Source organism: Myotis myotis, unplaced genomic scaffold (assembly GCF_014108235.1).
Source record: "Myotis myotis isolate mMyoMyo1 unplaced genomic scaffold, mMyoMyo1.p scaffold_m19_p_31, whole genome shotgun sequence".
NCBI classification, from domain to species: domain Eukaryota; kingdom Metazoa; phylum Chordata; class Mammalia; order Chiroptera; family Vespertilionidae; genus Myotis; species Myotis myotis.
The window spans coordinates 500871-524669 of NW_023416337.1; the positions used below are offsets into that span (position 1 = coordinate 500871).

Sequence of the window (23799 nt, forward strand, 5' to 3'; positions counted from 1 at the left end):
TATGAAAGGAAGTACTTCAGGCTGAAATGAAAGAACACCAGATGGTAATACATATCCACATGAGGAAACAGAGGATGGTAGCACAAAATTAAATTTCTTTAAACTTTATTATATAGAAACACATATGGGATTTCATGCCTTACGTTTATTCCCAGGGAAGCATGGTAGTTCAATCAACTCTGAGCACCCATTTTTATACACATTGTTTAAATAGTGTTTATTTGACTTTTACATAACACTTCAAAAGTACAGAAAATTATAATTAATGTAAAAGACACTTACACATCCACCACTGAAACTAAACAGCGTGAACACGTTGCTGTATTTGCTTCCTTTTTTTTTCAGAGGGAAAAGAATTTGTCAAACTGACTTTGGATGAATAGATATGTGAAACTAACAGTAAAATGTTCATGAGGAAGCTAGATGATGGGCATACAGGTGTTCACTGCACATTATTTTTGTATATTGGTACCTTTTCTTTATGAAATGGTAGGGAGGAAATGCACTGGACCAGGTGAAAACCCACTCCACACCCACTCCATCCTTGCATGTCCTAGAGTTGGTGTAATATTTCTGCATGTTTTTTTATACATGCGTTTATACATAAACTGTATAGAACTGTTTGTGTCTTTAAATTTTTCATAAATGGTTCATATTTTTTTCACTCCATTAAAAAATTCTGCCATTTTTTTCTGATAATACACATATGCCAATGTATTCTTTGTAATGACTATATCCCATTATATATAGAATCTGAAAGTTTGTTCATTCGTTCCCTGCAAGGCCATCTGCCCTGGGGCACTGTCACTTTCTCACTCTAACTCTCCTTACACATGCAGCTTGCCTGAGCTTGTGAGAGCTTCTGGCAATGGGGAAAGTGGGGCCTTCACAGGCACCTCCAAAAGGAACATCTTAGAGAAATGTTCCAGTGGATGAGAGAGAAAAATTAAAAATCTCTTTCAAAAAAGGTGAAAGCTTCATAGAGATGACAAAAATCTTCAAAAGAATGAAGGCAAAGGGACACCGCCTCCATGACTAAGTCCCGAATGTGGCTTCAGGAGTTGGAAAAGGCATGCAAAGTAGACTTGGGAGAAACAAAGCAAAGTTTTACTGGCAATGAACACACCATGGTGATAGATAGGCCTTCAGTATGAAAGGTCGGTAAGGACAGCCTACCAAGTGACCACTATGCTCTGGGTCACCTTTTTTTATGCTGCATGGAATATCTTTATGTCCTAAAGGTATTCAATGGTCAATCCTGAACATCCTATCTAATAAAAGAGAAACATGCAAATTGACCATAACCCCAACACCCTTCCCATTGGCTAATCAGTGAGATATGCAAATTAACTGCCAACCAAGATGGCGACTGGCAGCCAGGCAGCTGAAGCGAACAGGAGGCTTGTTTTCTCCAGTGAAGGAGGAAGCCAACGTTCCCCGCCTGCTGCTGCCGGCCTCTAAGCTGCAGTCTAAGAAACAATGTTGAATTATAGAAGTTAAATAAACCCCAGAAACCTGCTTTCAGCTGTCAGAGCTGGAGCTAGCAGGACGGCAGCAGTGTTACAATTATAGAACCCAAACAAACCCAGATACCTGCTTTCAGCAGCTGAGGTCTCAGAGCTGGAGCCGAGCCTCAGAGCTAAAGCCGGCTCTCAGTTCCAGTGTCAGCCGTAGGAGGTAAATAAATCCCAGAATAAAAAAAAAAAGAAAATAAGGAGAGGCTGGGAGCTTCAGTCACCCTGCCCTCAGCCCCTCATCCAGACTGGCCAGGCACCCCAGTGGGGACCCCCACCCTGAAGGGGGTGTGACCAGCTGCAAACAGTCATCATCCCCTCATCCAGGCTGGCCAGGAACCCAAGCGGGACCCCCACCCTGATCCGGGACACCATTCAGGGCAAACCAGCCGGTCCCCACCCGTGTACTAGGCCTCTATCCTATATAGTAAAAGGGTAATATGCAAACTTACCCTAACAGCAGAAGGACTGGGAATGACTGGTCACTATGACACACACTGACCACCAGGGGGCAGACGCTCAATGCAGGAGCTGGCCCCTGGTGGTCAGGGTGCTCTCGCATGGGAGGAGCTCTGCTCAGCCACAAGCCAGGCTGATGCTGCCAGTATAGCGGTGGTGGGGGGGAGCCTCTCCTGCCTCCTCAGCAGCACTAAGGATGTCCAACTGCAGCTTATGTCTGCTCCCTGCTGGCAAGTGGGCATCCCCCGAGGGCTGCCGGGCTGCCAGAGGGATGTCTGATTGCCATCTTAGGCCCAATCCCCCGGGGAGCGGGCCTAAGCCAGCAGGTGGTCATCCCCTGAGGGGTCCCAGACTGTGAGAGGGCACAGGCCGGGCTGAGGGACCCCCTCCCACCCACCCTCCCGAGTGCACAAATTTTTGTGCACCGGACCTCTAGTCCTATATAATAAAAGGCTAATATGAAAATCGACCAAACAGCAGAATGACCAGTTGCTATGATGCGCATTGACCACCAGGGGGCAGACACTCAATGCAGGAGCTGCCCCCTGGTGGTCAGTGTGCTCACACAGGGGGAGCGCCGCTCAGCCAAAAGCTGGGCTGACGGCTGGCTAGTGCAGCGGTGGTGGCGGGAGCCTCTCCCACCTCTGCGGCAGCACTAGGATGTCCAACTGATGGCTTAGTCCCGCGTGGACCTAAGCCAGGGGTCGGCAAACTTTTTGACTCTAGGGCCACAATGGGTTCTTAAACTGGACCGGAGGGCTGGAACAAAAGCATGGATGGAGTGCTTGTGTGAACTAATATAAATTCAAAGTAAACATCATTACATAAAAGGGTACGGTCTTTTTTTTTTTTTAGTTTTATTCATTTCAAACGGGCCGGATCCGGCCCGTGGGCCGTAGTTTGCCCACGGCTGACCTAAGCCATCAGTCGGACATCCCCCGAGGGCTCCTGGACTGTGAAAGGGCACAGGCCAGGCTGAAGGGAACCTCCCCTCCGCCTTCAGTGCACGAATGTCGTGCACTGGGCCTCTAGTTTTTTATAATAAATTAAATCTCTCACAATTCCTGTTCACATTTACTATTATATTTAACACTTAAAATAATAGTACTGCCAAGGCACTATTCTTATTTTACAGAGAAATACATATCCACATGAAGAGACCCAGACTGGGTAAAGAGCTTGACCAGGGCCACATTGAGTTTCCGAGCTGCAAAGGCCAGTACAGCCGACTGACACTGGTCATTCCAGGCACGGGCCTCACAGAGAGCCTCTGGGCAGGAGGCTGCTGGACCACGATGCCACGGTCAGTGGACACACAGAGCCTGAGGGTGCACCCAGAGGAGGTGGCATGGGGAAACCTCACATGGTTGCACAAGAAGCAGAGCAAAAACGTATTACAATGCTTTTTTGTAACCTTGGCTACTATCACTATAGTTTCCAGAAAAAAATGTTTTTCTAAACCTTCAGAGCGTCGCCCGGGTGTCCGCTTCCATCTGCCAGCTTCCTCCGCGCCGCACCCCACGCTCCACACCCCGCGCCCCGGCTGTCTCGGAGCCCAGGAAGCCCTGCCTCGCGGAGAGCGCACCTCGGGGAGCCGGCGTGGTTTTCTCCTGTTGAGAGCTTTGTTTTTAGGGAGGAAAGGTGCTACATTGCAGCAAGGCCACTGCAAAGAGCAGCAGTACTCACCGGTCGTGGAGGGCAGGGACCTTGGAAGGACAGCGCAAATACTGCTTGAACCGGAGCTCAAAGGCTTGTCCGATGGCGCCGATGACGTCCTGGGCCAGCCCGTCGCAGCACTCCAGGATGTGGCAAGCTGTGGGAGCAGTGCGCAGGCCCGTTAGAGGCACCCGGAGCGCCAGCCCCTGCCCAGCAGCCCTCCTGAGGGAGGAACCGTCAACCCCAGTGAGGAAAGGGGGTCAGGGGGTGCGTGTGTCCTTCTTAATGTGTCCCGGGGCTCCACCTGCAGCTGAACCCCAGGGCCACCATCGGATGCATTCCCCAACAGCCTGTTCTCGCTAAAATTAAAAATCAATCCCTTGTGACAGGAGCCCGCCATCCCTCCAGGTCACACTGTCCTGTGACCCGGCTGCGGCACATCCACATGGAACCTTCAGAGAAAGGAGGGTCGCGTGGGGAAAGGCAAGAGAAGGCCCCGCCTCTGCTCTCGAGGTAGTGACTGCCCGTGGCATCCCACCGAGCGCCAGCCTCTCCCGTCCCCAGGCACACGATGCGGTCCAGGCTGATGGGACAGGGCTCTCCCTGGAGGAGACAGGCGTGTCCCACTTCACCTTTCTCTGGGCTGCAGCTCGCATGTAAGTGCATTTAGGGAGGCTCGTCCTGGAGCACGGCAGGTGCCCAGCGGGGAGGAGGCATTCCCGCAGGGTGCTCTCCACGACAGAGGGCCCCCCCCCCCCCCCCCCCCCCGAACATGCTCCGGCCAGGAGGAGTGGGAAACGGGCAGGAGGGGCAGAGACCGCACTGCCTGGAAGTTGGGTGACCTGCAGCGCGATGCTGCCTTCTCTGCACAGAGCCAGTGGCGCTCCCCTGGGTGGCAGCTGCCAGGCCACCCCCAGCTGGAGGGGCTCAGCCCTGAGGACTCAGGGAGCACTGCTAGGAGGAAAGGGCCTGCCCTGCACTGTGGCCGCCATGCAGTCCTCGGACAACTAGGCCTGACAAGGGATGGTCCCAGGAGACTACGTCCCAGCTGTATTTTCGTTATTGACCACTGAGATTAGCTGTTAAGTATCAGCCCACATGGGCACAAGCAGCGCCTGTGACACAGCTGTTAGGGTGCCAGTTACCGGCCGGCTGACAGGAACGTCCATTTCTTTCCAGCTGAAGGGAAGGAGGAGCCAAGGCTGGTGAGGGAAAGACAGCTGGTCCCCCCACACCCCAATTTCCAGCCCCACAACCCAGCCCCAGCATTGGCAGCAGCCACCGGAGTGGCTGGCCGTCCTTTGGAAAACCAGAATACAGACCGGAAGGGGACCATGTGACCCTCTGGGGTAAGAAGGTCAAAGTCAAGGGCCCAGCAGGTGCCAAGGCCCTGAGACAGGTGCTGCCTTGCTGTTCAAGGAAGAGCCAGCAGTCTGAGGAGCTGGAGGCAGGCGGGAATGGTGGGGAATGAGGCAGGTGAGAGCAGGACTGAGCTCGCTAGGGCCCTGTGCACGGTGATGAGACTAGCACCACGTGGAGGGAGGAAAGGCAGACCTGTGGCTTGTCGGTGTGTGGGGCTGTGAGACTTCTGCGTGCAGAGTGCGCAGGCGCCGGCTCTCAGCCAGAGCCCAGCGGGACGGGCATTCAGAGTGTCTGGCACAGGATGTCGAAAGCCCAGGGCCTGGCTTGTTTGTACAGTCACTGTTGACAACAGCTAAGTGTGGAGCAGCCTAAATGTGCACTCACAGGAAACCCACCCCCAGCTTAAAAAACAACAAACACACCATCGCTCCCCCTCTCCCACCCCGCCACCCCGTGCAGGTGAGGTTTTGTCTAAGCAGGAGTGGGAGTTAGAGCAGGTGCTGTGCTGTTTGCCCCCGGTGACATCAGAGCGTGTAGGCGTTTCCCGGGAAGTCACCTCCTGGGCCCTACCACTGCCCAAGGCTAGAGCAGCCCAAACTCTGTTGAAACAATCCCCTGCTGTTAGAGAAGCAGGGAGTGGGCAGGCGTGGCCACTGGAGGCAGCATCCCCATGCGGGTTTCCTGCCCAGGCCGTTCACCAAGGTTCCCATACAACTCGATGGCGTGGGTCAGAGGCCTTTCGCCTTCCACCAGAGTAACTACAGAAGCATGGATTCTTAACACCGGGTTCTCACTGTAAATAACTTCTAGCTAAACCCAAAGACATGCAAAAATGCATAGGCAGGAATCATCATGGAAACTCTGACCCAAATCTGAAGGATTTTGACAGAAGGCTTTCTGGGACCCAGGTGTATCTTGACACCTGCCCGCCTTGAGGAGCTGTGCCTGCTGTCACGGGACCATGCCGGCACATCCACTGGGGCTCTGCTGGGGAGTGAGCTATCTAAGAGCCCAGACAAGACATTTACTATTTACTCCCAGAATGTCTTGCTAATCTGACTCTGAATGGCAGAGGCCATTCTTGCTGCATTAACCTCGCTGCCTGGTCGGGGGGTGGGGGGTTGGGGGTTGCGGAGAACAGCAGCTCCTCACTAGAAGGGGGTAACTGGGATGGACACATGAGCTGAGGCAAAGCATGCTCCGAGATCTTGTTCATGGCGAAACCGTGAGCCCTTCCCTGCACCGAGGCTGGGCCTGCTGTGGGGACAGAGCCCTGGTGCAGGGAAGGCTGCAAACTCCCGCAGAGGGTGGGTCTGGGCCCTCCCTGGACCGGAGCTGTGGCTGCTGACAGTACACGTGGCCGGACTGGGGCTGTGCCTGGCCTTTCGGAGGCCTGGAAGCTTCCCCTTTGGTGTCTCAGAGCCAAAAGCTGCCAGGTGAGAAGTCCTGCGCCCTGATAGCCCCTCGGGCTCCCTGGGGAAGGAAAGGCTCAGACACCTTGGCCATCTGGTCATCCCTACAAGGTATCAGGCATGGAAGCGAAGTAAACTTGGACCCTCTGGACCAGGCCAGCCACCAGCCCAAGTCCACCCCGTGCCCCCACTGGTGCCACACAGAGCAGGAGAGTCGGCCGGCTGAGCCCTGTGGGATCCTGGCACTTAATCTGAAGTGACAGGTGATAGGTAATTGGCAGGAAGGAGTGTGCATCCCCCACCAAGTATCTCAAAGGGCCCCGTGACAGGGTGCCCCAGCACTGCCGTGTGCAGGGCCAGTATTCGCCTCACTGGCACCGCACGCTGCCCCTAGGGGAGCCAGGCACAGCGTCCATGGGATGTGGAATAGAATCTGATTTCCATGGCTGTGAAAAGGCCCTGTGGACAAAGGCACTCCTGGGCGTGGCTCTGAAATGAGACAGCAGCCTGCACACTTCCATGACCCCAAGTCCGACTGCACTGGGTCCAGCCCCTCCCTCCGGAGCCTGGTTCCTGCCACGCTGCGTGGGGCCACCTGGAGGGCTGTGAAAAGGCTCCCTGGAGGGCTGGCTCTCGGAGGCCTGAGCCCTGAGTTGCCAAAGCTCCCCTAGGTGACTCTAAAGTGTAGCTCACTGAGAGCCACTGACCAAGGGGTCCCTGAGGACGTCAGAAACGTATAGGACTGATCGAAGTTGACTTCAACAACCGTTAACCCCAGGCGGAAACTGAATTCTGTGCTGGGGAGGTGCAGTCTGCCCCTCCCCCTCCCAACCTCGTGGGACTTCGGGGTGGTTGAAGGGTTGGCCTCTGTCATGGGTTAGTGTCCTCAGTGAGAGATGTGGCCTTCGTCGGAAACAGGGCTGCTGCAGACTGACTAGCTAGGACGAGGTCAGCTGGACGGGTGGGACTGACCCAGCACATCTGGTCCCTGTGAGGTGGCCCCGGGAAGCCAGAGGCACATTCAGGCTCCGGCCATGAGAGGGCTGAGGGCGTGGGAAGGCACCCGCATGCCCAGGGGGCAGGCACCCGCCTGGAAGCTGGAAGAGGCAGGAAGGACTCTGCCCTGCAGCCTCCAGGTTGGCAGCTGACCTGAGTTCCGCCTCCGGAGCTGGGAGACAGGGGCCCTGTTGCTGTGAGGCTCCTGGCTTGTGGCGTTTGTACAGCAGCCCCAGCAAACGGAGAACACAGCCTCCACCTGGGCGGAGGAGCTGGCGCTGAGCTGCCCTAGCCTGCCCTCTCAGACAGTCACGTGCATGTTATGTAAGGCCCTTGGCATCGCTCCTCAGACCCGTTACGTAAGGGCTGCTTCAGTTCAGACGTGGTCAGCCAGAGCTTGTTAGCAAGGGGGGCTGGGGACAGTCCTCAACTCACCCAGATCCTCTTGTCCCTGTTCCATCCACCCTGAAATCTTTGTCCTTATCCTGGCTCTGGGTTAGGAGTGACAATGTGGCGATTAGAGGACGTTATCTGCATTAAAATACCTCATCTATGAACCCCCAGACACCCCAATGTCAGCTTCTAGGGGAGCCCCAACATACCTGGAGAAGAATGACAGCCAACACTCTGTAAGATCGCACCTTCATTCCCAAGACAGAAAAGGCCGCTCCACCAACCACTGCTTTCCAGCCCAGGGCTGGGAAAGTCTCCAATGGAAAGCGCCCTCACTCACTTACAAGGCACCGCAAACGTCCCACCAGTCTGCATGGTCATTTGCAAGGTGTAGTGATGCGTCAATCACCCAGCCTTTCCCCTACACACGCCTCATTAGGGGCCACAGAACATGCGGGAAGGAAACGCAGCCCCAGGGCTCCATAGAACTGAGGGCAGATGGCGGTGAAGCCGCGTCCTGGTCTCTCTAGGCTGGCTTGGAAATGGAATGCTAAGATCTCATTTGTATTGAAATGTAAAAAGAAGAAAGTATGTGTGTAAGTACCTGAATAAACTGCTGCCCACTAGAAAAACGTCGGTACCGGGTGCTGGGTGGGAAGAGAGGCAGCCAGTGGGTGGGCGAGGGAAGCATCGCTTTGTGCTGTGTCGACGCCTCTGGTGATGGTGGGGGGAGGTCGGAATTGGAGTTGCTGGCGAACCAGTGGCCACCTGGTATTTCAGGGAGGCACCCTTCGTCGGCCCACCCCCAGGCTTATGAGCCTCGGTGAGTGGGGCTTGGTTTTAAGTGGTAAATCGGGGTGGTGGTGTGCAAGGAGAGTCTAGGAGTATGGGCCCGTGAGGAGAGAAAGCACTGGAATGCCTCGGGCCCCAGACCCCACCGGGGCAGCTCCGAGGGGCAGGGGGTGACAGCACCTAAGCCTGGACACCGGCCCTGTGCGGGGCAGCACCCGGCTCCTGGGAGACTCGGCAGAGGACACCGGAGCTCAGCCCGTCCAGGCGGCTGATCTGTAGTCCTCTGTGCGCAACGGGGCCACTTTCAAGGTCTGAGGGCTGCGGCCTGGGGGGCAGGTGCTGCGAGCACACTGGCCGGTACAGGTGTGCGTTTGGAGCTCACAGGCCCAGCCAGGTGTGCCGCGCGCATCACCGCCTGCGACCCTCAATGACCATGAGTGGTGCGAGGTGCACTGGCTCACGGCGAAAGGGCTGAGCTGAGGGGCACGTCTGTGTGAACCTCCAGGGTCGAGCCTGTGTGTTTGAGGAGATGCCAAGGGTCAGGCATTGCTTACCTCTGCGGTTAACAGGGTCCTTCGCTACGTACGCAACGTAGTCCGTTGTGTCCTGTCAAAAAAGTCAGACATCCACGTCACTACAGTGCACAGAGCAGCTCAGGGCGACATGCCGGCCAAACAGCCCCTGGGGCGGCCTTTCTCACACCGCACCATGGCACGGCGGGGATCGCGGGCACCTTGTGAATTGCAGATTCGGGTGGGGGAGGGCGCGGATCACTGAGGAGCTTTAAGAACAGTCTCAGCTCCCAGGAAACCTGATTTATGAATTGGGCGTGAGGCCTGGGGATGGGGATGTTTGAAAGCTGCCCAGTCCGACAGCGCCCACAGCTCTGTTACCATGACCACCCCGTGCCAAGTGCCCCTTCGCCTGTGTAAGCACCAGCTGTCCCCGAACTCCTCCCCAACAGGAAGCTGAGTGGCTCGGGGCCCTGCACTCTCCTACCTGCTCTCCACTGTGGGATATGACACCTCCTGGTGACAGTGTTGTTCAACTCCAAAACTGTCCTATTTCTCAATGGCATCAGCATCTGACAGTTTAAGGTTCAGATAGGCCACTTACTGATTTTATGATCAAGGGCCTTATGCAAACCTTACATACTCGTGGGTACCCAGCAAATGTTTATTTTCCCCCTGTCACTGGAGCTGGTGTCAGACCCCTTGCAGGGCTCGAACACAGACTGCACAGTCCCGCCCAGGGCTTCGGTGCGCTGGGCCCGAGGGGAGGCCACAAAGGGGTGCTTTAGGCAAGGCCGCAGGTGCTGCTGCTGCCGCTGGCCTGGGCCTCCCTGAGAGCTGCTGGTAGGGGACACCCAGCAGGGGGTGCTCCATGGTTCTTTTTTTTTTTTTTTGAACATAAGTAGTCATTTTATTTATTTATTTTTTTAATCTTTATTGTTCAGATTATTACAGATGTTCCTCTTTTATCCCCCCTAGCTCCCCTCCACCCGGTTCCCACCCTACTCCAGGCCTCCCCCACCCCCCACTGACCTCGTTCATAGGTAAGCTCTTTGTCCAGTCTCTTCCTGCACCCCCCACTTCCCCTTCCCCCTGAGAATTGTCAGTCTGCTCCCTTTCCATGCCCCTGATTCTATTACCTTCACCAGTCTGTTCTGTTCATCAGGTTTTTTATTCATTTGATTTTTAGGTTCACTTGTTGATAGATATGTATTTGTTGTCACTTTGTTGTTCATAATTTTTTCTCTTTACCTTTTTCTTCTTTGAGACTACCTTTCAGCATTTCATATAATGCTGGTTTGGTGGTGATGAACTCCTTTAGCTTTTTCTTGTCTGTGAAGCTCTTTATCTGACCTTCAATTCTAAATGATAGCTTTGCTGGGTAGAGTAATCTTGGTTGTAAGTTCTTGCTATTCATCACTTTGTATTTTTCTTGCCACTCCCTTCTGGCCTGCATAGTTTCTGTTGAGAAATCAGGTGATAGTTGTATGGGTGTTCCCTTGTAGGTAACTAACTGTTCTGCTCTTGCTGCTTTTAAGAGTCTCTCTTTGTCTTTTGCCCTTGGCATTTTAATTATGATGTGTCTTGGTGTGGTCCTCTTTGGATTCCTCTTGTTTGGGGTTCTCTGTGCTTCCTGGACTTGTAAGTCTATTTCTTTCACCAGGTAGGGGAAGTTTTCTGTCATTATTTCTTTTAATAGGTTTTCAATATCTTGCTCTCTCTCTTCTTTTGGCATCCCCATAATTCGGATGTTGATACACTTGAAGTTGTCCCAGAGGCTCCTTACACTATCTTTGTATTTTTGGATTCTTTTTTCTTTTTGCTTTTCCGGTTGGGTGTTTTTTGCTCCTTCATATTTCAAATCTTTTACTTGATTCTGGGATCCTCTAGTCTGCTGTTGAATCTCTGTATATTATTTTTTATTTCAGTCAGTGTATACTTAATTTCTGATTGGTCCTTTTTCATATCCTTGAGGGTCTCACTAAATTTCTTGGATGTTTCTAGAAGATTCTTGAGTAATCTTATAACCATGGTTTTTTAACTCTATATCCAGTATTTTGCTTCCATCCATTTCTTTCATTTGTGACTTGTTTCTTTGTCTCCACATTTTGGCTGCTTCCCTGTGTTTGTTTCTATGTACTGGGTAGCTGCTGAGTCTCCTTGAGTTGATAGAGTGGCTTTGTGTGGTAGGTGTCCTATAGGGACCAGTGGCTCAGCCTCTTCAGTCACCTGACATGGATGCTCTTGGTGCACCCCTTTGTGGGCTGTTTGCACAGTCTTGTTGTAGTTAACCCTTGATTGCTGTTGGTATCACTAGGAGGAAATGACCTCCAGATCAATTGGCTATGATGACCAGCTGTGTCTATACTAGAAGATCAGTTGCACAGGAGACACCCTTATAGAGCAGGACTTGCTTAGTGGGGCTTTGGTGCTCACTGAGTCTGCCCCTTGAGTATGTCTCTTATGGATGTGAAGAGTTGTAATCCAGTATGGTCTCACTCTGACCACTGGGTACACTGGCCCTTGGATCTCTAAGGAGGTACAAGGTCAGCCACTTCTGGGGCCACCCAGCAGGAGCTACAGAGACATCTGCAGATTCCTCCTCTTTGAATGGGGTTTGGAAGTGCCCAGCTGGGAAGCAAGGCAGGCTGTTGCTGCCAGGCCTTGGGCCTCCTTTTGGAAGCTCTGGGGCTCTCTGACCCAGCTGGAGTTTGACAGGTTTTAGGCAGAGTAAAGACAGGCCATTCATATGCAAAAGCCGATGCACACAGCTTGGGTGGGGTTGTAAATTGGGTGGGGCAGGGTCTCTGGGAATCACCAGGGCAAAGCAAACAGCAATGGCAGACAGTCAGCCCTGCACTGGAGAGGTCCCCAGGTCTCTGCGTCCTGCACTTCTATGCAGGAACAATGATCGCTTTGAGCACCTCTGAGAGAAAGCCGCGCTCGCGTTCCTGTCCCAATGCCAGACAGTCCAGTTTCTCCCTGTCTGAGTCCCCCAGAGTCTCACCCAGAACTGGAGTTCAGAGCAACTGGGAGCTTGTATCTCCCTCCCTATTAAAAAAGCAGCACATCCAGGTGCCAGCACTTTCTGCGCCTCCACACCTCTTACCGGTCTCAATGCGCTTTCTTCACCTCTCTAGTTGTGGAACTTCCACTCAGCCAGCCTTCCTGTGGTTCTGGGTGGTAGTTGTTCTGCCTTTTAGTTGTTATTTTGATGTGGTTGTGAGAGGCAGCAAGTATAGGTGCTTACCTATGCCACCATCTTGGTTCTCTCTATAAGTAGTCATTTTAATTGTTTCGAATATATGAGCTGGATCCCTACGCATGAAACCTGTGTCTCCTTGCCTACCTCCCATTTAAGCAGGGCACAGACTCTACAGCCTCAGCAGTGGGCCCTGGTGGCCACGTGGATTTCAGTTTCTAAACAGTCACAGGGACCAATAATCCTCTCATTTCATGCAAGCAGAGGAGACTTCTCTGCAGGGGTTGGGGGCCTGGAAAGGTCTGTCCCATTAGTACAGACAGCTCCCACCATCGGTGAAGACAGCTCCCACCATTGGTGCAGACAGCTCCCCAGGGCCCCTGCTCCGCAGAGCTGCATGGCATGGCTCAGGGCCCTGGTGTTAGCAGCTGGGAGAGTCTGTGGTGAGCGCCTTCACTGTTAGGTCCTTCTCTTTCCATGGGGCTAACGGAAACCCTCAGTGAGGGGGTGGCAGAGGGAGCATGCCTGCGGGTGGGCGTACAAGGCTATGGAGCACTCCCTGCAGGGTGGTGGGTGGTGAAGATGTTGACTCATACCCTTGTCCCAGAGCTCACAATGACACAGTACAACCAAGCAGGGGAGAAGAGCTCCCCCAGCAATGGGCTGTGACACCAGGGCCCTTCTCCAGTGTGCAGCCCAGCTCAGCCATGTGCTCTTCCCACTCAGAGTACTGGCCATCGGTATATTCACAGACTGACGTGGGGAAGGGAGTAAGAGACAGTCAAACCAGTCCACCTGCTTCCAGTCATTTCCATGAGGAAGACCTGGTAAGACTCTGAAGCCATTGGCAAAAATAAGGCTTGTCGCTTGCAATCAGAGACCCTGTTCCTGGATCCAGGAGAGTCACTGTCAGGAGGTTCCTCAGGGAGCACTCATGTTTCTCAAACTGAGATCCATGAAACCTAGGGCTGGGCAGGTATCTCCCCCTGCATTTGAGACGTCACCAAAATTTCCTTTTAATTCTGTATTTTCATTCCCATGATAATCGTCAAGTTAATATAAGAATATTCGGGGTCATCTGGATGACCACCAGGGCATCGTGTGCGGCATGCAGTTCTAGTGCCAAGATTTTTAGTTGGGTTTCCAACATCATGGTACCACATTCTTAAAAAATTAGGTAGAAAAGGACATCATCTAATCATAAAGACTAGATGCCTTTGCCCCACCTGAAGCAAATTACTGTCACATTTACACACAAGGATGTACCAGTAAGGGTTTGCTGGAGTAGAAGAAATTAGTGGGGGAACTGAGTCTCTGGCACTGAGGAGAGATGCCGACCTCAAGATTCTGAGGGACCACGGTGGCCAGTCTGGCTTCACGCTGAGAGCAGAGACTTCGTGTCAGCAAAACGTTATCCATCACAGTAAATTAACGCTATCGGCTTTTCCTGTGTTTGTTAGTAATCTCCCCAGTTTGATTGGGGTTTGCAGTTCAATAAAAAGTATAACATTGCACTCGCCAGTTTGGCTCAATGGATAGAGCATCAGCCTGTGAATCCCTGTCAAAAGCATGTACCTCAGTTGCAGGCTAGATCCCAGCCCTGGTTGGTCGTGTGCAGGAGGCAACCAATCGATATGTCTCTCTCACATCAATGTTTCTCTCTCTGTCTGTCCCCCTCCCTTGCACTCTCTCTCACTAAAAATCAATGGAAAAATACGCTCAAGTGAGGATTAACAAGAAATAAAATGTATAGCATGGGAGTCTATATTTTATTTTTGTACATATTTGGGTAACAAACTTAATTTGAGTCAACACTAGTGGAATACACAAGAAAATTCTTCTTTTGAAATTCTTATTCCAACCTGAGAAAGTCTGCTCAGATGTGAGGTGTCCCTGTCACTCCGATGGCCAGTGATCAAGCCAGGACATAGCTTTCCTGATCCAATACTATTTCTGTAGCACAGTGGGGGGTGTATGACTATTCAAAACAATGTTCCTGACATCACACCGTGAGCACATGGAGTCCCAGAGGTGGGCCCAGCACGTGTTCAGTGTTTACCATCTCTGCTCTCACTCGCCGAGAGTCTCTGAGCCTGGCCGGCATTCATTCTTTCGTGGTCTTTTAACACTGCTAATCATGTAGATTATAATGCATGTGTGCCTTTTTTTCTTGGAGGGATTAACAGTGTTTTCCAACTTGTCTTATTTGACATTTCAAAATATTATTTTCTAACCTGGTAAACTGAGGCACCGAGCAATTAGTAGATATACACGTGGCAACAGAACAATGACTAGAACCTAGAACTTTTGGGTTTGTTTAAAACACCCACCAACTGTAATAACTATCAACCAAGTTGGTATGGAATTCATAGACAATGTGATGTATACTTGGACTGGTTACAGGGGCAGCGGAAAGTAATTCATACGCTTTTATGTTCTTGCCGATTTTTTCTGATAGATGTTTCTCTCTCTGTCTGTCTGACAGAAAAAATCAGCAAGAACATAAAAGCATATGAATTACTTTAAGGGTCTCTGAAGGCTTCCCTTTCCGAGGAAGAAGTGATGGGGAAGCTGAGGAAAGCTCACAGGCCTGTGTGCACCCTAGGGATACACTGGTTCCCACACAGGACAATGCGTTTGGCTTCCCGGTTGCTCCATCATCGCGGGATGAGGACTGAGACAGGCTCCGGAGAGGACTGTCAGCGCAGGCGGCAGCGTTTCTGCCTTTTATGTTTCAAACTGGGCCAACTGCCAAATTTAAGAAGCTGTGGTTCCAAGCGTCACATGCGGCAACCCAGTAGAAGGCCACTGGCAGTTCAGTAGAGCCAGACACAGCACAGGTGCAGGCATCAGTGCGGATGCGGGCCGGCCGTGCAGGCAGAGAGGAGGTGCGCATGCACCTTGGGGCATAACCCTCAAGAGTGCACCAATGGTGGGTTCGACTATGGAAGACGTCACCTTCTAAACATACTTTATAGTAAAACATAAAGCAATGCTGATGCATGTGTGATGCCCTCAGGTGCTGCAGGAGCTGGGGGGGGGGGGGGGCAGGGTGCTGGTTCCCCTGTAGGAAGACACTCCGCCGTGATCACACGCCCTTTGGAGACGCAGAGACTGGAGCCAGCAGTGGAAAGCACTCCCTTGCTTCAGCTGTCCATGTGCCAACAGCAGTTCAGCAGTCAGGCTGCCCAGGGGGAAGGGGCTGGGAGGACAGGGCTGTCCGGTAAACGTGGGCTTGGGAAGAATTCCCTGCCTTGGGACAGGAGTAATATATCCACCAATCACTCAGGCGACCTTGGGCCAGTAAATTTTATTTAAAATCTGAGCATTGCTTACTGATAATTGGACAAAATAATACAAAACAACAATTATAGCACTTATACCGCTATAAGCCACCATTCTTTTATTATAAAAAAATTTTAACAGCAAAAGGACATCTTCCCAGGATATTGAACAATTTAATTGATTAAACTTAGCTCCAAGAAAAGCTCACTCTTTTGTCCTAATTTTTAGATGTTTCCCTGGGGTGATAACTTTAAGCAGACCAATGAAAAGTAAGTGAGAACATTTGGGGAGCCTTTCTCCGCTCGCTGCTGGCGGGGCTGTGTGTGTTTTCTACCGGCTCCCTCTGCACCTCCCTCCTCGTGGCCCATCCCTGCCCGGGCTTCTTCAAAGGGCTGGACGGTCCGCGGTGAACGGTGACGGCAGTGAGTGTGCCGGCATGGCCCTGCGTCCTGCCTCCCTGACACTGAGAGTGACCGCTAACACTGGAGCGTCACGTTCCTGACCACACGTGGGGAGCAAACCCCTTGTTATTGCACCTTCTTCATGAAATAAATGATGCAAAAACAGAACATTCCCATTTTATCCTGTCTCCCTCTTGGTCTCTGCAACTCCTTCCCTGTTGGCTAAACAAACCATTAAGAGGCTACAGCAGGGGTGGGCAAACTTTTTGACTCGAGGGCCACAATGGGTTCTTAAACTGGACCGGAGGGCCGGAACAAAAGCATGGATGGAGTGTTTGTGTGAACTAATATGAATTCAAAGTAAACATCATTACATAAAAGGGTACGGTCTTTTTTTTTTTTAGTTTTATTTATTTCAAACAGGCCGGATCCGGCCCATGGGCCATAGTTTGCCCACAGCTGGGATACAGTGTTAGATTTGGAGAGAAAAATGCCAATTTCAAATATTTATGAACAAACTAGACCAGGGGTGGGCAACCCCCGGCACGTGTGCCAAACATGGCATGCCAGTAACTTTTGCTGGCACGCGAAACCCTCTCTTATAATCTTCCATTTACAATTTTTTTCTTAATATTGACTTTTTTATTTTTTAGATAAATTCAGTGTAGATGCATCTTAGCTAAATAAATAATTTTACATAACAAGTTATCTTAAAGACCATAGACATGGATTAATGAGAGAGGGGAAGAGCAATTTCTATGCCTCTGCCTTAACTCTCCCTGCCTCCCTAGATCCGACCAGTGTTTTGGTTTCATCCACATACGCTTGTGAATCTTTGTTCTCAGTGATGAATTTTGTTAAGTCTCGTAATAGGAGTAGCCTGACGGATGAAAGTAGTAGCTCGTGCATATCTCTGAAGGTCACAAAATATAAGCCTGATGTAAAATCTCTGTCATCAGTGATGCAGCAGCAAAAGTCCCACTGATAATATCAAGTGGAGTCATAAAGTTTTCTGTCGGACTATCAGTGTACATGTATACATTAAAAAATAAATGTATTTTTCATCATCATATGCTGTGTTTTTGTCGCTTGAATGGATTTTATAATTTCTTCAAGGTTCTTCACATACGTACACCTTAAGAGATATCAAGTAGGTGTAACATGTTCTCAAAAAATTAGGGCTGGCACACAGAAGAATTTTGAGTCAGAGATTTTGCTGGTTTTGGCACGCACTCACAAAAAGGTTGCCCACCCCTGAACTAGACTAAGTAAATTCATAGCCTTTGAGTAGACTTATATTTAAAAACAGAGGACCTGGTGGAGGCCCAGTGGAGAAACAGGAACCAAGCAGGGCAGACCGTCAGGAGGCTGACACGTGGCGACTCCCATTACCTCTTACTGGTAAGAAAACCAGTGCCTCAAGGGTTGTCAACGGAGCTTGGCTAACTAAGTGACAGTTTAAGCATTCTTGATAGCACCCTAAGGAGCGCACCTCGGAAGCAGGGCCCCTTCCCAGCCACTCCCAGCAAGATGAAGAGAAAACAACGCCAAGGGCACTTACCGGGTCACCCCCAGAGGCGAAGGAGATGGACTGCATGTGGTGATTCGCTATAATCTGTCAGGCCCGAGACAAGAAACGAGACGTGCCATCAGTGCTCTTCCCACGTCTTGGAAAACCAACCGTTGACAGGCAGTACGAATCAGCAAGGCTCCCCAAAACTCGGTAACGCTGTTCCCCAATGAACATAACTACTAGAAAAGCAATAGCGCAGCACGTCCGCTGCTCATCTAGCAGCTTTGCCAAAATGAGCTCCTATAAGCTCCACGGTAGCCCTGGAAGGAGCTATTGAAGCCCATTTCACAGATGGGGAGCCTGCGGCCCAGAGGGGCCAAGTGGTTTCTCAAAGTACCACAGCCAGTAATGGTCAGGGCCGTGGCCCAATACAGAGGGTCTTCGCGACCATGCGTCTTTGAGAAGGAAAATGTCTCACCCACACACCAAAACATTCAGCTGTGCAGTGTCAGTTCCCAAGGACACGTGGGGTCCTCAGTGTAGACTCGTAGCTGGAGTGGAGGGAAATGTGTCTGCCCCAATTCAGCCCATTTACATCATGTGCGCATATATTGCAAAGTCCTCATCCAAGATCAAAATTGGCGCCCTAATAGGCACTCTCGTAATTTATCAATTTAAGAGCCAGCAAAGACATTCCAAGTTCATCTTTAAATGGGAAATTTCCATTAGCATTATAGACTGCAGGGTACAGTGGAATTTAGCAGACGCTGAGTAAATTAGAAGCTGCACTAAATTTAAAATATAAGTCTTCCACGCTACTTTTATATTTTTAAAGACAATGTAATGACATTGAAGTAAATTGCTGGGGGTGGGAACAATCCTCCCTCCCATCATAATCAGGTTTATTTCTACTGGGCCCCCTCAGGCCCTGGCGGGCGGGCAGTCAGAGCTTACAGAGCTGTAATCCTACCGTCCTGGGATTTTTCCAGCCATGCTCCTATAAAACCGAAGCAGAACCATAAATGAAGTGTAAGATAAAATATTTTTAAGTGCCTACTTCAGTTTTCAGGACATGCAATACTACTCAGGATCTAGAAAAATCGGAGCATATAGTGCTTACGTTTGAGGGAGAGTCAAAAGTTAACCACGGATTTTTGACTGCACAGGGGCGGCTCCCCTAACCCAGGCATTGTTCAAAGGTAAACTGTATACAAATAAAAACATGAGTCCAGCTCTGTAGCCTGTGCCCAAGCCCAGGGGGATCAAACTACTAGTTGGCTTTTGCAGCTCTCCGGAATCCTGCCTCAAGTCCAGGGGTGGAGGGCTCCGGGGAGCAATGAGGACACAGTAACCCCCAAATGATGATAAAGCTACAACTTCTAAAATTACATTTTGCTTATTTAACTTTTGCTTATTTAATTTTTACTAACTTAATCTTCTTAACAAAGCAGTGCTAAAACTGGGGTTTGGAAATCAAAGTGGACACTAAGATTGAGGGGAAAATAGAAATCATATTCGGTCAGCACAGTGCCTAGCCATTATGTGTGAGTGCATGCTATCCCGTTGGCTAAGAGAACTGAAGAGGAGAGCTAACTAACTGAAAGCATGCATTTTTGCTCTAAGGCTGTTTCATCTTTTTCTTCTCCTTGAGAGCTCTGCAGAGGGGAGCGGGCACTGCCTCCTGCTCTCTCTGCGTTGGGAGGGAGTGTCCTCTCAGCTTGCTCTCAGTTTGCTCCAGCTGGGCCCTGAACTTGGCCGGAGGGAGAGCCAGAGGGATGCAAGCTTCAGCTCCCATCAGACCTTCCTCAGCTCATGCTCCTGAAGTCCGTGCCAGCATCTCTCAGGACTCACTCCCACCCACCTAAACCAAGGGCAGGCCAATGAGAGCTGGCACACCCAACCAGCCCCACTACCAGGATGGAGAGGGCCAACCATGACGGCCTCATGCTTTCTGCTCTGAGTTTGCTTCTCTGTATTGTGAGGTGGGGAATTTAGTAAAAGGAGAATTAGGAGGTGAGATCCCGCAGAACTGAGGCCCAGGGTTCCTAGAAACGAAAGGCGCAACAGCCACATAGGATAAGAGTGGATGTGGGCATCTGAGAGCAGAGCTGAGGGGACCAACCCTCATTAGCCACAGTGGGTGCTCAGCCTGGAGGCAGCTCCAGAAAGAGTCTGAGCCTGTTCAAGCTACTTAATCCACTTAAATGAAGGTTCACCATCCCTCAGAAGTGCCTATGAGAAAAGAAAAGGCTCATCCAGCACTCCAGGAATAGAGTGAGAAGCGGCACCCACTGTGTCAAAACAAGGCCCAGACATTGCCTCTTGCTTCTAATCTGGATCTAGAATTTATTTCAACATCTCGGGTGGGGTATGTAGGGTGGAGGAAAATATGGAGCTGGAAATGCTGCTTGCTTACCTCGGAATTTGAAAATTCATACATAAGAATATGTCTAGCGACCTAAAGGTGCCCTAGGCATCCTGGTGCCCCGCTGCCATGGTCCCCATAGTCTGGGGCGGCCCATCATCTGCAGTGTGGAGACATTGGTCTCCAGCTCACACTGACAGCATGGGGCCCAGGCTGAGCACAGCAGGTGAGGGGACTCATGGTTCACAGCATTTCCACCTGCTGGTATCCAGGGCGGCTACTTGTATACACATTTGAGCCATGATGTTAAACAGTTCCCTCTAATTTTTTTTTCTACAAACATCCCTGAGGAAGAGGCATTTTCCCTTGGCAAGCTCTAAATCAGGTCAAATACAGACAGCCTTGATGTTAGTATAGGTAGCTAGTCCTATATAATAAAAGCCTAATATGCTAAATGTCTGACCGTTTGACCATTCAACCAGTCTCTATGATGTGCACTGACCACCAGGGGGCAGGTGCTCTGACCAGTAGGTTAGCTTGCTGCTGGGGTCCGGCTGATCGGGACTTGGCCTGGGCCCTCCCACAGTCCCTCCCCAGCCCTGATCATGCACCAGTGGGGTCCCTCGGCCTGGCCTGCACCTTCTTGCAATCTGGGATGTTGGAGAGCTGGTTTAGTCCCGATCTTCACAGGCCAGGCCGAGGGACCCCACCTGCCAGAGGGACCCCACTCACTCTGCAGACACCGGGGAGGGACTGCAGGAGGTTGGCTCCAGGGCATGTCTGGCCTGCCTCACCCAGTCTTGCCCCTCCAGCCACCTTCTAATTTCCTTTCAATGTGCACAATGTGCACAAAATCATGCACTGGGTCACTAGTTAGTATTAATAAAGGAAGGGAGCAAAGGAAATAAGGTATTAAGCCTCATCAACGGGAGCTGAGTCAGACATTAAACCTCACTTACTAGGACAATGTAACATTCCCAGCTCCCCAGGGGACTTAACCCCCTGAAGCAGGCTTCCCCACCCCCCAACAGACAGCCGCTATCCAGGATGAAAGAGAGAAAACAGTAAAGGAGAAAGCACTTTGCTCAGCACACACCCAGCAGAAGCCAAGCGGGCACAGGAGGAGGAGCGTGTACTGTGAGGCATGCACAGTAGGAACTAAGATGGTGGCCATGAGGGGTGGAACCAAGCCTGGGAAAAGGATTGGATTGGATAAGGGAACAGAACCCAGAAGATCTAGGAAAGTGATTGGTTGTGGAGAGGGCCCAGCGCGAGCCTGGGAGGATTGGGCTATTGACTGGTTAGCTTAGAAGAGGACTGGCCCCTTCCCAAGCCCAGGTGATCTAATCAAGCTTAACCAAGGCCTCGTGCATTCATTCGCCTGTCCGTTTGCGAGCAGCAGCCATGCGGGCCTGGCAGCATCAGGGCTCCAAGGACGGCCTCAGAGCAAGCCTGCGGGCGCCAGCACAGTGCTGCTGCAGTGCGACCAGCTGCGGTGCACTCCGGCGAGGAGACTTGGCCAGTTGAATGGGGACAGAGACTGAGGTGGGCTAAGCTTTGCATGGATGGGACCAATGCCGCAGTTTCTGGGCCCTGGCCTTGCTTCTGGGCTTGAGGCAGACAAGGCTGGACTTCTTCCACGGTGGGCCCAGTGGAGGGGGGCACTGGGACCTGGGGCAGTCTTATTCCTCCCCCAATACCTCATCCTCCCAATGCTTGATCACTGAACCGTTTTTCTTGAGACACCGAAAGTACCTCATTTCCACCAGCAACATTGACACTAAGATCTTCAGGGAATGACCAAGCAGGTCGTGTAGTGATATCATATAACCATTTTTCTAGCTGAAGGAGCTAAGGAATCGAGGAACCTGAAAGAAATTCTGCAGAGAAATGCAACCATCCTGAACAGAATTCGCCTCCATAAACATCCCTGCTGTGCTGCCTCCATCAGCAACACACTCCTTGCACACTGGGAAGACATGAATACACCACATCACGTGAAACCCTTAGACACTATCAAATCTGAGAGGCTCCAAAATAATGACTGGCTAAGAAAAAAAAATAATGGCAAACCACAACATGCCATTCATTTCAGACTAGAGGCCCGGTGCACAAAGTTCGTGCATGGGGTGGGGAGGTCTCTCAGACTGACCTGCACCCTCTCCAATCCGGGACCCCTCGGGGGACATCCCTCTTGCAATCCAGGACTGCTGGCTCCTAACCGCTCACCTGCCTGCCTGCCTGATCACCCCTAACTGCCTCTGCCTGCCAGCCTGATCGCCCCTAACCACCCTACCCTGCCGGCCTGATCGCCCCTAACTGCCCTACCCTTCTGGCCTGATCTCCCCTAACTGCTCCCCTGCCGGCCTGATCGCCCCTAACCACCTCTGCCTCGGCCCCCACCACTGGGGCTTTGTCTGGAAGGAGGACCGGACAACCAGAAGATGTCCAGTTGACCCAGTCTAATTAGCATATGACCTTTTTATTAGTATAGATAATAAAATGTGGGCTGTGGAACCAGTGGAATATGGTGTAAGAGAAAACAAAATGGGGCAAGGACATTAAGAGGAGACGTTTGCACATACCCACACCTCCTTTCTACATTGTAAGTAAATCAATGGCTTCATGCACTATCCTCAAGCAGAGGTGATTTACGGAAGAATTAAAGAGCCAATGCCATCTGTCACCCTGTTGGTGAGCCTTCATGTGGCCAATCAAAGTTTGAAGCGTGTGAAGGTTTTACACAATGTGCACCACACAGACCTGGTAAAGCTGGAAGTGGGGAGCCCGTGGAACACCCATTGTGTGGGGGGCCCTGAGCAAGGCAGGGGCCTGAGCCCCCCAACAGACCTGTTTTGAGTCGGACGTCCGCAGGTTCAGGCTGGCGGTGGATATGGTGAGGGAGATGCTCATCCCCGCGAACTGGAGGTTGCTCTTGCCCAAGATGCTGGACAGCATTTTGCTTGGAGGCTGTGAAATCAAGCAGCATTAGTTTCGATTTGAGTGACTGGAGGCCTCACTGCTGGGGCCTCTCTGTTGTTCCTATTTCCCACACCCCCACACCCCCAAACCTCCATCTCCCACCCTCATTAGGCATGTGAAGACTATTGTGCTTCGAATAAGCTGGCGGGGGGGCGGGGGGGGCAGGGTCTGACACTAACACAAAGATTCTAGAATGCGCAGTGTGGGGATTATGAACATCTATGCACACACTGAGATGAGGGAAAGGTGGGGTCAGGGTCCTGGGCAGCTCATGTTGGGATGCGTCTGAGAGAGTGACTTGGAAGCCTGGGGAAAGGGCCACAGGCCAGGGCCTGCAGCTTTGCACTCAGAAACCAGCTTCATCCACCAGGAGCCATGTTAGTCAGGCCAGGCTAAGTCGGTCCACTTGGGGGTCATGAGCAATCCCATTGAGCCGTGAGAGTGCTCATTGCTGGAGGACTGGAGCCTGAATGCTCTAGCCGGCACATCCTCTGGTCCAGTCAGAACACACGGGTCTGGGGCACCACGGAGGAGTGACAGACTCCTTTCGGCTCTAACAGGTGTACCCATCAGACCATAATTGCTCTTGGCACAGGGACCGCGGCTGCATGCTTCAGCCAGGCACCTCCTCCTGGGTCCCTGCGTGGGCACCACCAACACTTGTCCATTGCTAACCCCCCAACCTTCCTCTTCAGATTAGAGCTCACCCCCTTCGATATCCCATCCAACCTAGTTCTTAACCAGGCTGGCCCCACATGTGAATCCCCTGCCTGAACTAGTGAAAGGCAGAGCTGCCGGGCCCTGATTCAGTGCCTGGCGCGGAGCCTAGAAGTCGGCTTTATTTCCATCACCTGCACCCAGAGAACCAGGAGGGACCCCAAGACTTGCCGCTCAGGCGCCACCTGGCTGTTCTCAGACACCCTCCTAGTTCCCATATTCAAGATTCTGGGGGCAT

General features: G+C 51.6%; 1 protein-coding gene across 2 annotated transcripts in view; it reads right to left on the reverse strand.

Moving 5' to 3' along the window:
• The window catches only part of SHC3 (SHC adaptor protein 3), a 147380-nt gene that overhangs the window by 42261 nt on the left and 81320 nt on the right, over window positions 1–23799 (reverse strand). For both annotated transcript variants that reach the window (XM_036302406.1, XM_036302405.1), the window contains exons 4-7: window positions 22713–22832; window positions 17546–17599; window positions 9139–9190; window positions 3660–3786 (exon numbers count right to left, since the gene is read on the reverse strand). In XM_036302406.1, coding sequence (XP_036158299.1) covers window positions 3660–3786; window positions 9139–9190; window positions 17546–17599; window positions 22713–22832 — 353 coding nt within the window. The remainder of the gene's footprint in view (window positions 1–3659; window positions 3787–9138; window positions 9191–17545; window positions 17600–22712; window positions 22833–23799) is intronic.